Source organism: Natator depressus, chromosome 15 (assembly GCF_965152275.1).
Source record: "Natator depressus isolate rNatDep1 chromosome 15, rNatDep2.hap1, whole genome shotgun sequence".
Lineage (NCBI taxonomy): Eukaryota > Metazoa > Chordata > Testudines > Cheloniidae > Natator > Natator depressus.
In genome coordinates, this window is record NC_134248.1 from 15,251,593 (window position 1) to 15,267,126 (window position 15,534).

The 15,534-nt window shown below is 37.0% G+C and overlaps 1 protein-coding gene across 2 annotated transcripts in view; it reads left to right on the plus strand.

Moving 5' to 3' along the window:
* Window positions 1-15,534, plus strand: part of MAPK1 (mitogen-activated protein kinase 1) — a 48,385-nt gene that overhangs the window by 13,040 nt on the left and 19,811 nt on the right. For both annotated transcript variants that reach the window (XM_074973234.1, XM_074973235.1), the window contains exon 2: window positions 13,733-13,915. In XM_074973234.1, the coding sequence (XP_074829335.1) occupies window positions 13,733-13,915 (183 nt within the window). The remainder of the gene's footprint in view (window positions 1-13,732; window positions 13,916-15,534) is intronic.

Here is a 15,534-nt window from a genome sequence, read left to right on the forward strand (position 1 = left end):
GAAATCAGCTAATGACAGTAGACACCAAGATTCAAAAAATTTAAAACTTTATAACCATTAAAGCACACACTGGTAAATCACATGTCAAAATATACAAAGTATCCTTAATTCAAACTCTTTAAGTCCTCAAGCAGCATTTTTCTTACTTCGTCAATATGTAAATTTGTTATCGATGGAAATATTTTTTTCATCAGTTTGTTTCTGTACAGTGAAATCCTTCCAAGCCTAAATATAGGGTATGATTTTTTTTAGAAGTGTCTAAGTGACATAGGTGGGTAAGTCTCATTGTAAGTCAGCATGACTTGTGTTTCTGTATCAGTTAGGCCCTTTTGAAAATCCCATCCATAAAAAGCAGCTGAAAGATCTAGTAGTATGTGTAAAGAAGCCCGTTAATTGCCGCTAAAACTGATGCTGTTTCTCTGCTGTGGCCAGATCTAAAGTCTGTCTGGGATCCAAACGCTTGGAAGATTAAGATCTGTTGGATTTGGTCGGCCATCAGTTTCTCAGTGACCACTTCCAGAAAGAATAGGTCAGATCTTTGGTGATGATTGGCAAGAACACTAATAACAAAGAATAGTTCTTTGAGTACATGCCAAATGAAAGCATGTTTATTCACTGGAAACTTTATTATTGGGAGGGATAATTATGGCCTCCCTAGGGGAGATAAATTCAAACGTTCTTCACTGGCTTTCTCTGGCCTAACAGACTATAGCTCTAACTCGGATGTTTGGGTGGACTTTAGTGTCTCCACAGTTTCAAAATTGGATGATAGTAAGGGGTGGAAAGTGGTTTGTTTTTGTTTTTCTTTCCTTTGACATAGCTTCCCAGCTGGGGAGAGACTGTCCTTAAACAAATTGTTCTTGTTTCTGAGATATATTGAAAGCCCCTTGCTGTGAGAGAGTTTCAACTTGGACCTGGTGAAGACAACTGGAGTTAATCAGACTAATCCCATGGAATAGTTTCTCTTGTCAAGATTTTGTGGATGCAGTAATGGAGAAGCAAGACATCTTGTTCCTTGCGGCTCTGGCATAAGAATGTTCTGTTTCAGCTATTCATATTCCATGTTTGTACATCTGTCTACAACATTCCAGTGTCCTCTTATTTCTGTCTCAAGTTGCTGGTTAATAATGGTGGCCTGTGAGGCTTATGTGGAGAAAGGAGGCTCCTAAAGAATAAGAGCATGGGTGGTTTTGTGCAATAGATGATTGTAGTCCTCTACTATGCTGTTCATACTGATCCAGAGGCACTGTCATAAAACAGTTGCTGGGCTCTTCCTCAGAGCTTGCTGCACTTCAGTGGTAGATAAAATTATTTGTGTTTGTAGGTATAGCTTGTAATAGGACATTAATAGAATTTTCTTTTAGCAGATTTCAGATAGTCAAGTTTTAGAATTTTCCATGATAGCTTAAGATTATCTTCTTGTTCATTTGGAAACAAATAAAAAACGTATTCAAGTTTTTAGACTCAGTTGTTCAGTTGTACCAAAATCATATACAAATAATGTGTTTTTCTGGAATTTGTTAAATTCAGTCTACTTATTTTGATATTTTTCACAAAATATTGAAAAATACTTTGTTGCTGGTAAAGTAAATAGAATTGAGTTAGAATCTCTGTTGCATGGTAAAGTAATTCATCTGAGGTTTTTTTGTGGGTATATTTTAAGTACTGGCAACTTGCAATTAGATATGCAATGTACAATATGTAATTAGTTCATCTCCCAGTTTTCCCTTTTCTCTAAATTAGCAGCTGTCATTGCAGCACCTTGACTCCTGCTTAGTTGGAGGGCAAGTAGCTCCCTTTATGGCAGATAATGATGTAGTATCCTGAATTAAGTGCCATGAAGTAGATTGAGTACTGCAAATCAGCATGCCCAGTTTTCTCTGGAATTTAACAGCCCTGAATGTACCACATGACACAGTAAAACATTTCTTAAATATTGTATTTTGAATGTCTCTTCATATCTGCTGCTTTGAAACAGTGAAATATATAGTAAAAGGAAATAAGTTTTCTGCCAAAGATGAATGCTGAGAGATGCATTTTAAATACTATAGGCATTCTTGATTTTTGCAGGTGGAAGATTAGTGGCAGTTATTTCACAGCTAATTCAGTAATACACAGTTTTCTTTCCTGTCAGTGTAGATATGGCAGACTCATTCTTAGGCTGCATTCAGTGATGTCTAGCCTCTTACTCTGAGATAATGATAATGGGGTGAGGGGAAAGCCCAAGTACTCTCGTAAATTAAATTACTGAATGGAATTTTTTCATTATTCACAGAACACATATACTTGTGCTGTAATGTCATTTTGTATGGAATTGCTGTGAATATTTTTACACATAAATGTAAAAAGATTGTGTAATTATAGAATTAAGTTTTAAAAATTGCTATAGTAAGACTTTCTTGGATTTTAAATAGCACAATTCAGTTATGAGACCTAAATAAAATAGAATATACAAATTAATCTTGTCCCCTTTTTCTTTTGGACGCTCCAAAATGTGTGCGCTACCCCAAGGAGATGTTACAGTTGGGCTTGAAAATTTAGTAGACATATCAGCTGAAGAACTGTGCCTGTTAGCTGAAGGTAGATAGAAAAGATGATGGGGATTGTGCAAGAGGTGAAGAGCTCTACTACTCTAACCCTTTTTGTGTGTGGGCATCCTCCAAGTAACTCCAGTGCCTGCCCTTGATTCTGCTTGCAGCTTTTCCATGGGTATGGAATTATAGTTATGAAACTGACCAGTGACTTGATATCACTTTGCTCCAGTGCCTCTGCTGCTTTTCTTAGATCGGCCAAGTAGCAGAAATCTTTCCGCAGACTGAGGAAGTCAGCACTGCATTTCACATTTGGAAGGTTGTCTTTACAACTGTAATGGTGAGAAACTTAATTTCTTTTTTTCTTAATGGAAGCTTAATTTCTGCAGAAACTGATCGGCTTTCACTGAGGGATGAAATATAGTATTGTTATGTTTAACTTCATAACGGGGTCTTTAAAAAGAGGAAACCAGGCAAAAGGCCCTAAAATCAAATGTAAAGAAGTTGAAATCCTTAAGTTTGGCATAGGTACTACTCTAAGGAAGCAGTAATAGTGTCAGAAGGCATATAAACCTCTAAACAAAAAAGGCAATAAGTAAATCAGTATGGCTAAATAGAAAGGTTCAGGAGGTTAAAGCTAGGTATCCTTCAGAAAATGGAAAACCTAATGAAATCAGTTAAAAGGAGTATAAGCTACAGCAGACAAAAAGTAAGAAGGAATTTTAATAGCAAATAGCTAAAGGTATAGAAACAAATAAATTATTTATGTATGGGGCTGGAAGTTTGCATGAGAATTTGATGTGTCTCCTGGAGAAAGGAGATCAACTAAGAAAGAGACAAACGTTCTAGAGAAGCTAGCTGATTTCTTTGCATCAGTCTTCATAACAGAATGGTGAGGTGATATAACTCTTTTCTGGTAGCAGTGATAAGGCACATTCAGAGATCGAGATGTCAAAAAAAGGGAGTTTCTGGAACAAATGAACTGAAAGCAACGAGTCACCTGGTCCCAGACCCCCAATGTTAAGAAGGAATTTAAGAAGTAAATGCTTGAGCTACTAGTAAAAATGACTTCTCATTCAAATGAGCTGCTATCTCAGATGGTAGCCAGTATTGCACTTCTATTTTTAAAAAGTGCTAGGGGCAATCTGAGGAATTAGACCAGTAAGCTTTTTTCTGTAGTGGATAAATTGGTTAAAATAATAATCATAAATAGAATTCTAACAGCTAGAAGAGCCAGCTCTGATGGAGCCTAACAAACACAGCTTCTGTAAAGGAAAACCCTGCCTCCTGAATCTAGAATTCTTAGACTTTTTTGAACATGACAGTAAAATAGTGTATAAAAGACAACTTACTGACCCAATTTATATGGACTTTCAAAAGGGTTTTAATAAAATCCCTCACAAGAGGGTAAAGCAACTAAGTAGACATGGTGTGAAAGACAATATACAATAATGAATCAGAAACTGCCTAAAAGATGGAAAACAGAGTAAGGATAATTGGTCAATTCTATCATGAGAAAATGTCATCAGAAGGGTGTCAGAAGTTTCTACACTAGAACTGGTGTTTAATGATCTGGAAAAAGGGAAGACCAATGAAGTGGCAAAATTCGCAGATTATTTAGGTTAGTCCAGACTAGGAGAATATTGTGGAACTTCAGAAGGATCTAACAGAGCTAGGTGAATGGTCAACATAACGGCAGATGAAATTCAAAGTTGAGAAATTCAGAGTAATGCCCATTGTGGGGAAACTATTTGAACTGCTCACCTTAGTGGGTTCTGAATTATGTGCATCAACTCGGGGGGGTGGGGGGAGAGAAACAGGAATCATGCATCAGTAATCAATAAAATGAACAAAATGGTAGAATGTATAAGGAATGGGACGAAGAATAATACACCTGGACTAATGCATCAGTAATCAAATAAAATGAACAAAATGGATCAGTAATCAATAAAATGAACAAAATGGTAGAATGTATAAGGAATGGGACTAAGAATAAAATCACCTGGAATACTGTGTGCAGTTCTGGTCATCCTGTCTCAAAAAGGGTGCATCAGAAATTAAGGGGGTTTAGAGATGAACAACAAGAAGAATTAGGGGTATTGGGAAAACTCATGTGAAGAGAGTAAAATATTGGTACTGTTCTTGAGGAGACAAATAAGAGGGGACATGATAAAAGGATACAAAATAATGAATGATTTATCTGGGAACTTCTGTTTATTCTTTCTCCCAGTATAGGAACAGGTGGACATCAATGAAATTAGAAAGTGGTAAATTCAAAACTGATAAAAGGAAATACTGTTGCACATAATGCACAGTCAGACTGGAATTCCTTGCTTCAAGAAATCATTGAGGCAACAGTTTAGCGGGAATTTTTTTTAAAGGATTAGACATTTTTATAGATAACTAGCTATTCCTGTTGTAAGAGTAAATATTAAAAAGAGAGATTTGGAAGGGATATAAGTCCTCAAACTTTGGGGAGTAACCCAATCTCTAATTATTGGCAGTAACTCTCCCTGGGGGCAGATTATCACATTACTGCCTGCTGCAGAGTTTCTTCCTCTGAAGCAGCTGATACTGGTCACTGTTGGAGATAAGGTACTGGAATACATAGGCCACTGGTCTGATCCAGCATGGTAACTCCTATGCTCCACATTTGCAGGGAAAGCTTCACATTCACCACTGGCAAGTATCTTACAATAGGTGACAACTGGATGCCATAAGTGGATGAAAGAAATGGAGAGGAGGACAGGTGAGGGGCAAGGTAACGGTAAAACAACCATATCTTAGCACAGTGAACATTAGTTATGGCTTGTTACTTACCTACCTGTTGTCAGCTAGTACTGTTTTGTCCAGACAAATCCAGGGTAGAAGACACCTTTTCCGCAAAGGTGCCTAAGTTGTCTTTTTGGCAAAGACCCTGACTACTCTGGAGGAAGGGGAGGAATCTTCTACTGAGTCATATATTCCTTCTTCCTCTTAATTTTGTAGAACCATTGGATGCCTTATGGCAAAAGACTGCCCCAACTTTCAGATCTGAGCTCTCTGGGGAAAGCAGAGAGGCATGCCCAGAATTTGACAGTTGAGACCAACTACCCTAATGCCTCAAGAGGCAGGTCTCTTCCAACTCAGTCTGACTGTGACACCTGGTGCAGTTATGGGGGATGCCTGACAAACCCTGCTGGGGGAATAGTAAGCCCCACTACCTGCCTAAAATCACAGTAGTTTTGGAGCTTGGAAGAGGGGTGAGAAGGGCCTGGTCACTCTCTCTTAAACTCCAGGTCAGAATTCAGGAGGGTAACTGAGTCAGGGTTAACCAGGAGCTAAGTGTGAATACTTGTTTCTCCCCTCCCTCCCCAAATCAGAGGATACTCTGTTTTTGATCACTTTTCTCAGCTTCTGGTACTTCTTTATAGGATAGGCTGCCTGTCTGGGGAGGAGGACTTTTCTTTTGGGCATGTTTCTGACTTTTGAGGTTGAAAGTTGTATGGGACAAGCGGGGCCAGATTAGACTACCACAGAAGGGACCAGATCTGCTTTGCAGTTACTTTGAAGCTCTGTGTGCTACAGCTTTCCTTTGCTGCCATCATTGCAGCCGAAGTTCCTGTTTCACCCTGAAATAGCAGAAGATGGGTAGACTGCTGAATACCCAAAGACTAGCAATCTTCTGTGGGGTAGAGCTACCAGTGCAGTGAGAAACCTTGGCCCTGGTTGGGCACCGTGTAGGATAAGAGTTAAAATAAATCTTTGGCCCTTATCTTATTAAAATGTAAATACTTATTGTATTACTTCAAGTAGTGCATGGTAATTTGTATTTGTAGTAATGCAAAATTGCACAAAGACAAATGTTTGAATTAATAGATATGCTCAGGAGGGCCTATGGAATGTGCATTCATGTTTGTGCTGGCTCAGTATTGAAAACATTACTGCTGCAGGGCAGAAAATCTTACATACTTCATGATTGTGTGATTAAAAGCGAACTTTTTTTCTCCTCAAACACACTTTCATTTCGGAATGCATCCGATGAAGTGAGCTGTAGCTCACGAAAGCTTATGCTCAAATAAATTTGTTAGTCTCTAAGGTGCCACAAGTACTCCTTTTCTTTTTGTGAATACAGACTAACATGGCTGCTACTCTGAAAACTTTCATTTTAGAAATTCAAAAAGTATAATCACTTCTGTTAAAAAAAAAAGTATGGGGCTTGAACGTAGTCTGAATTTTAAGTACTCTCATGCTTCTAGTGTTTACTTCTCCAGCAAGAGCTAGTAAATATTCAGTATACGTTTTTCACTGGAATTAAAAAATCCAGTTTATATACTATTGGCTTTCAGTAACCTGTGTGGAGGATGGTGGAAGGAGGAGCTGCAATAATTACACACATCAATAGATGATTCAGGTATGCTGAATTATAATTTTTTTGATTTTGTATCCTCTGGAAGAAATGTAAAATTATGTGAGATGTATGTTCCTGTGGTTATGTAATATGTATATGTAATTGGACTAACTGGAGCCTCAAGCCTGAGATTTTTTTAGAAGCTAGTACTCTTCAATGGCTCTGTTTTCAGAGTTATTGATAAGCCTATTAGTATTTCCACGTGGTATGCCTAGATATCTGTTTCAAAGAGAGGAAGAAGCAGAACTGTATCAAATAACCAGTGCTCCAGTTCTAGAATATTTTTGTTTTTATACTTTCATATTTGCAATAAAAACATCAGCTTTGGTGGTGCTCTGTTGCTCTGGAGAAGTGAATGGTGCTAATACTAAATATACTATATTAAAAGTTTCTAGTTAATACTAGACTGCTAATGTTTTTATCTTTAGTCCGTTTTATTTTTGCTCTATAGTTACACAATTAATCCTGTTTCACAGGTGCTGAGCGCCTGTTGCTCTTCTTGAAGCTAATGAACTGAGAGTGCTTGGCACCTTTGAAAATTTATGCTCCAGATATATTTACTATGTAACTAAAACTGGAAGATGTTTGCTGGTGCAGGTTGTATTGCAAAGACAGAACCCCGACATGTATGTAGCTTTGTTAAAACCTAGCAGTTGTGTAGTTTGGGTATTAGTATTTGCTATTTCTGAAATACCATTATAGTTTCTGGTCACAGCTTGAGTTTTAGATTTAAAAAACCAAAATTTCCCAAAAGACTATGTAAGACATGCAACCTTGCATTCCCATATAATCTACAGTAAGCTTGGTGTTTGCGGGAAAACCTAGCCAGTAGGTCAAATGGGAGGAGAGTCCAGAAACTACACCTGCTGGAAAAATTAGGTGCGTGTATCTATCACCTGTGTTCTAAATGAGGTCAAGTTCAGGCTCAGGTGTATTTTTCCTGGACTGAATCCCAGGCTCAAGGGCTTTCTATTGAGAATTACCTGCCTCCAGATATATTTATGAAATAGTATTGAAAGTTTTTGCATTAATCTGGAAACAAATGTAAATATCTAAAGGTGAACTTTAAACTTGCTTCTCTAAATATGAATTTACTAACTTTTCTCTGCTGCTATCTGTTCGTCTCTTCCCTGTCCTTTCCCAACAGCTTTATATAAGGAATGGATAAAATGCAAACTTAAGTGAACACTGTGTGGCTGATGTCTATAAACTGAAGTCCATTTAAATGAGACAAGTTTATCTTAAATACAAACATTTTCAGACATTCCTTTCTTCTAAAGCAGACACTGATTCTATAAAGCAATGCTTATAAAAATGGTTTAAGTAATATAATCCTTCACATTGAAGTTTTATCTTCAAAGTTGATATGAACAGGTGGGAAATTAACATTAATTAACATTAGACATTTAGGGTTGTGGACAAAAAAGCACATTCAGTGATATGATGAAACTTTATTCAATTTTAGATAGAAAGTTTGCAAATACTCTTTCAGAAGTGTGAAATATTTTTTTCCATGACACTTTTGTCATCTTCCATTCATTACTCTCTGAGGAGGAAATATGTATACAGACAAATAATAAAAACTAGCTCCTTTTATAATAAATAAAATATTTTGAATAAGTGTAAAAGGCTGACAAATCTAAATTAAAAATTTTGAGTAACTTTTGTAGCAAATCCATGAAACAACTCTGTGTGGTACCATGGGTAGAATACAGTATTATTTTTTTTTCTTACAAGCAGAGTCTTAAGTTTAATCTTTTTACAGTGAAAGTTGGCCTAAATGTTAGTGTTGCAGAGATACCTAGGATTGAGTTAAATGAAGACTGAATCAAAAGGATAAATGTATTTGTAAAAGATCAATTTCCATTTTTCCCAAGAATGGCTTGACCCGCTGGAATTATTTTCAGTTTTCCTATCATAGTTATTAGCAGTGTCATTCTGTATTTCAGTGGGTTTCTTATCACTGGACATGCCCTTGGAGTCTTGTTGCCAAGGTAGCACTAGGCTACAGAAAAAACAGATCTTGCTCTAAACTCCCAATCAGCCGTTTATTTAGTTTTCTGTATAATTATTTAAATAAATGACAGGCTGATTGGGAGTTTAGAACAGTGTGTGTCACCTGTAGCTTTGTAGATAGTGTGTATATAACTTCTTAACTATCCGGGCTGCAAAACTCTCTGTGTGGGGTGAATATTCTTCCCACACCATCTTCCCTAAGGATCCAAGCTGGGCTGAAAGGCAAGGTGAGGTGAAGAAGAAGCTGGGGAAGGAGGACTGAGGGTGCTGACAGACTAGGCAGTTTATCTCTGGTTGTGGGAGGAAACAGCCTTCTGTATGGGTGAGACCACTGCCAGGAATTGGCTTCCTTCCCAGTGGCAGCTGCAACATGCTCTCACTTGTTCCAGTTCTGCTCCATAAGAAACACGTGAGGAGTAGAAATGGTGGGTGAACATGCTGCCACTGCTGGTGGTGGAAGGAGCTAAGTTTTAGTAGTAGGCCCATCCTACTTGAGCAGGAGTTGAATGAGGAATGGGGTACATGTCAGAGGCCCAGCTTAGTAGTGAGGATGCGTTCTGTCAGCCCCGCATGTGGAGCTGTGTATGCTTTTGCGCAGTACATTGTCAGAGGGGTGCCCTAAGGCTAGGCTTTTAAAAAAAAAAAGTTAAAGTAAAGGTTGTAAAAGGTGGAAAGTCTGTTTTTAAAAAATGGCATTATAAAACTACTTGGGTTATAAATATTACTTGTCTAACTGAAACTTGCTTCCTCAACTGAGATCAATATAGATTAGATATTTGCAAAATATTTAATACTCACCTTTTAAAAAAGATTCTAATATTAAGGAATGTAGTGTTAAATATATAAAGGTATTCAAATCCAACCAGAGCTGGAAATTGGAGTAACATTGTGTATAAAATTAGGAACATTGTTCAGTAGTTGCAAAATATCTGTATTTAAAATTACCATGCTACAGTTAAAGAGCACTCACAGCCATATGCTTGCATCAACTTGTAAAGCTGAACATTAACAGGAAAAAAAGGTTTGTTTATCTGTCATCTTTGAATGTGTTTAAAGAATTAATAAGTAGGTTCATTGAAACTATGAATAATACATACAAACTATTACAGGAAGGTTTGCACTACATGTAATGAAGATGAACTCTATTCCAGTTTACGAACAATGATAAACTATCTTAAGAACTCAAGGGTATAGACTAGTAGTTTCCACCTGAGAATCCCAAAAAAACTTTGAACACTTATTATTGCTCACAGAACCCTTGTGAGGATTGGTATGCTAAATATTGCCCCCATTTTGCAGGTAGGCATCCTAGTTTTTCCTGTGATGAAAGCTAGTGGTGGTCTACAAGTTCTCTTCTTCAGAAGGCAGTCACAGTAAATCTAGTCTGGAGAAAATGTAAACAGTTGATGATGGTGCTTTCTCACTGAAGAAGTGAGCTGCTGTGTGGAATTTTTTTGTCAATTTAATTAATACTTGTAGACTGTCATTTCTGAAGATAATGATCCTTATCCACTGAAACAGACAGCATGGGCATCATCAGCATAAGCTTCTTCACCAATTTGTGCCTAAGTAATGATCTGAGAGAGGAATGAGGTAGTTGTGGTAAGGGGTAGAGACCATCTTAAGAACTGAGGAGATGTTTCAGTCCTTGGCCTATTTTCTGAGACTCCCAACAAGAATTCCAACTATGGTAATTTTGTAATGTTTATGCTAGTCCACTGTGCAATGGACAGAGACCACCATCTTATTTCGCAGTAAGTATCCATTTCTACTTGAGCCAACCCAGGCTGTGTTTGAATCAGTTTAGAGGTGAAAGTCTCCAGGTGTTCAATCTAATGCCCCAAGATAGAGCTTTGTTTACTAGTATTAAGTTAATAACTTAAGTTGCAAGCTCTTTAAGGTAGGGACTCTGTCTTCTGTTGTATATGCTGACAAATAAGCTGTTGGTGAAAACATTAAGGGACTGGAAAATCCATGTACCTATTTCAACAATTTTAATATTAAAGTCCTTCATTGTCTTAGAATACATGTCTAGTAAAGAGGCTCTGGTATGTTCCTGTGTAAGTTCTGTGACTTTGTTTTGCAATAATCACTCAAAGGGGCCACATTTCTGTGTGAGAGACGTAGTATTAACTTGGCATTCAACAGATTCTCTGTGTAGCTACATTATTCACATTACTACCAATATGCTGCAGAGGCAAACGTGCACCCACTCATACAACTAGAGTAGTGTTATCACTCGGGTTGCCAATGTAAGAAAAAAATAAAAATAAAAAAATCCTGCTACACTGAATTGCACAGGGATGAAACAAAGTTTGAGACAATGTAACTGCTCACAAGTCAGTTTCCTTTATCACTAGCTTCCACTTCATTTGTGCTTTTGTGAGCTTACACAGGCTTTGTGGCAATAACAGAAATGAATAGTTAGTAATTACATTAGTGTGATGAGATCCTTTGATATGAAGGGAGAAAAATGACTATATGCAAGATGTACACTAAAGAGGAAACTGATTACATCTATACCACATATACCCTGCTTTTTCCACCCTGCCTTCATACAGTACATGGTAGTACTGTCTGAAAGGCAGAACTGTATTTTTACTTTTCTTTTTTTTTTTTTTAAATCTAATCTAAACTTCTTGCCCAACTTGCTAGGAAAATTTTCAAGAAATGTAAATGAAATTATTGAACTACAGCATATCAAAATTTGATATTTTGAATTGATAAAAATTAGTGATTCTGTGAAAGGAAAGAGGGAATTTCTGCTTTCTGGGAGAATAAATATCGTTATCCCATAAATAACTGACTTTGTGTTCATTTGAAAAAGCAAAAACATCAGTACTGTTTATTAAAGCTTGAGAATGAAACGTGTGTTTCATAAATAGAAAGTGTTATATATTTAAGCAACATCAGTTGCCTAATACTGGTCATGAAATATTCCTAAAACAATTTGCTTCCTCTTTCTCTGTCACATATCTGCCATCCATGAGCTGTGAAATAAGTGTAGGCTCTTTATTGTGAGAGAACAAATACAGAGGGGGAAGTAGGTGGTCTGTGTACAGTGATGAAATGAACCAGCCTAAGATTTCTTCTGTTCATTCCTAAATAGGCTCATTCAGTCTTCAAAATTTTTGGTTCAGTCTGATGTATTCACACAAGAGGGCTGAATTAAGGTTGTACTGGTAATGGTAACCTAAACTGAGTATCTTGTAAGTGCTTGATTTTTGCAAACATAATGTTCATTTCATGTAGTGTTTTATATGCAATAGTACTGTAGTGTCTGAAATGTGTTTCCCCCCCCCCCCCTCCAAGTAATCTCTCTTTGGGTAGGAGAGTGGTTCAAATAGCCAGCCATTTTCAGGAATTCCTTTTGAGGTCCTTTCTCCTGAGCATCTCCTCTATGTAGCTCTACTCTACCTGATCAAAAGATATTTAGGCCTCTCAGCAGAGTGGGCCAACTGATGAGAACCACAAGGAACTTTCTGATTGTTTATGAAAAATTTGTTGCGCCTATTGATTGGGTGGCCTAAATTTTAGCAGCTCTCTCTGATGTAACACAACTTGTTTAACCCCTCATTGTTTCAATTGGAATTAAAAACAAAACAAAAAACCCTACTGCGTAACCATTTCTGTTTGTCTTAGGGTTTTCAGAGGTTTTTACAAAATTAATTTTTGACCAAATTATGAGTTAACTGTCCCCCTTGATTACACATTTTCTTCACACAAAAATAACTGTAATAAGACACTTCTGGTTTTTGTCATTTTTTATAATAGGAGCATAGAAAGCATCCTGAAGTTCGTAAACGTATATCTTTTTGCAACGTAATATAAAACTGGGTTTTAGAAAATCATGGAAGTTTCATTGAGACTTCTTGTTTGCCATCTCAATACATAAAGCATAATTTGTAGACATTAGGCACTTTAAAAAGGAATACAGACAGTCTATATAGATACATCTCCGAATGAAGCTACATGCTCTCAAAAGCTCAGGCTGGTGTATTTACATCACATTACCTGTTTAGAAACATAGGTCACTGAACACATTACTGGGGTTCTCTGCTTCATGCTCTGGCTCTCTATTGAATGAAGTCCAAGAACTTTTTCCTCATACTCAGAGCCTTGTTTGGGATTATATCTTTCTGCGTGTGAAAACATCTTTCTCCTACAATCAAGACCTTCCATGACAGCTGCATTTCACTGGAACACTGAAAATTTTGATCAGTGAAAGAGGCTTGTGAGTGTGGGAGACTTTTTTTTTTTTTTTTTTACAGAAGTTGGACCTATGTTGTAAAACTCGTAACTGCTTCAAGAGAGAATTGCCATAGGCCTTTCCGTGTTCAGAACTAAATGCAAACCTCAACTCTTTGACAAATCTTTCTTTCAGTAAGATCTTTATGCTCACAAAATAAAATAACCCTAACCCTACTTTTCTTACAGGCTGATAAGAAAGAAAGATACTTCCTGGTGTTGATTATAATTTTAAATACATGGGAATAATTCAGATACTCTGTAAAAGCAGCAAGGACTCTTTGCCACTTTTACAGATCCAAACTAACACGGCTACCCCTCTGATATCAGATATTCTGGTGAGAGAACCCAGATTTATCTAACAGTTGCTGCAATACAACCAAGTATTTGTTGAAAAATTAAAATGCATGTCATATTGACCATCATACACTTCATGAATGTAAAAGGGATGTGCAGTCCCTAGATTCTGCAGAATTCTTATTCTTGCTTTGTGGACTAAGTGGATTTAATATTCTGTGCAATTTAATGTTGTGAATTTCTCTTCCAGTTCTGCCTATGATAACATCAACAAAGTTCGAGTAGCTATAAAGAAAATCAGCCCTTTTGAGCACCAGACGTATTGCCAGAGAACTCTGAGAGAGATCAAAATCCTCCTGCGCTTCAGACATGAGAATATTATTGGAATTAATGACATTATCAGAGCTCCAACTATTGAGCAAATGAAAGATGTGTATCCTTTAAAGGTGTAAGATGGTATAGATAATGATGGATTGCACTTTTTTCTCTTTGATAGTTCTGGTTCTCTGCTTTACATGTTGAGGCAGTTACACTTTATTTTTCATTCCTCCTTCATCATGCTATTAAATTGTGATAAGAATTTACCTGCTGTGCTCTGGTAAACTGAAAGGAAAGCTTTGTCACATTAGTAAAACTTGAGTTCTGTTTGCAATCTGTAATGACGTTATTACCAATATATATATCTCATCCTACAACCAATATAAAAATAGTTAAATACCTTCTGCAAGTTGACTTATTTATTCCAGTCTGTAGTGTTAGTGTGCCTCTGGCCAGGTTAGAGTATTTCAGAAAATGTCAAAATATCCAGCATTGCATTTTATATTTGATACTACACAGTAAGAAGTCTTCAAATAGTCTCTGGTTTCATTCCTAAGGGGAACACCAGCTTTTACATGAACAGGTCCAAAAATAGTGTTCCGATGGTTTTCCTCTAAATCCTAGATCAAGAGATTCTGGCATTGCCATCTGTCTTTAGTTTATCTAGCCACTTTATCTTAAAACTAGATTGAATGGTTCAACCCTTATTGATCCTAAAATAAAGCCTAGTACCTCTGGAACAGAAATGGCAAAGTAGCTGTATACTTTGTCGTGGGGAGAGTCCCCTGGGACCCCTGCCTTAAATGATCTAGACTGTTTCAAAGGTGAGCTGAAAAGATAAATCTGCAAAAATCCAGCTGTACTTGCTGTATATGAAAAATTCTGCATCTGTTCACAGGCAGTTAAATGTACCTGATATGTGCAACTGGATTTTGTTGTTTATACCCAGTTTGCCTCCCCTTGGAAAATTTGGCTTAATAATGTGTTTAGCATGAGGTGAAGCCAAAGTTGGAAGACTTACACATCAGTATAAAGTGTCTTCAGTTCTTCTCTAAGCAGTATAGAATGACAGTACTTTGAGTGCAGGTAGTGTTCCATCTGGGTCTGAGAATTCAAAGGGATATGTTGATTTAGGGAAAGAAAACTAACTATTGCTATTTGAGTTACCTTGACTGTTGTTTGTTGTAACACAAAGGCCAGTTTTTTGCACTGGGATTATGTGGTTCTGATCTACAAATCCAGGTATTTCTCTCTAAGAGGTACCTTAAGGGGGGATGAACTGGGAGCAGGTGAGATGCGATTCAGGTTGGGATGGAAGAATCTGCCTTGAAAATGCAGTACTAGGTGTAAAAGATGTGGTGTTTGATTTTGATCCAGCATGACAAATATACAATACAAGAGGGAACTTGGTTTCTGGACATGAGAAACCTAGGTCAGAAATTGGTATCTTCTAAGCTTTATTTCTTTGACATTTATTTAATACTGAATACAAACGTCTTTTTTTCCTCATAGTTTTATCACCTGTTAAACTAGAGTATTCACTTTTTGCCAGAGAGAAGAATCCTCTGAAGACACACAGTTTCTCATGTTCAGAGCCAAATAAAATAAACTTCTTATATGAAAGAGTTTTATTATGATTAGCTGACACATTATGTACCAGTTTCTTAATCCTGTAACAACAGAATCATTGAACAGATTGATCTGAACCAAATCTTAAAATCGAAAATCTCCAAA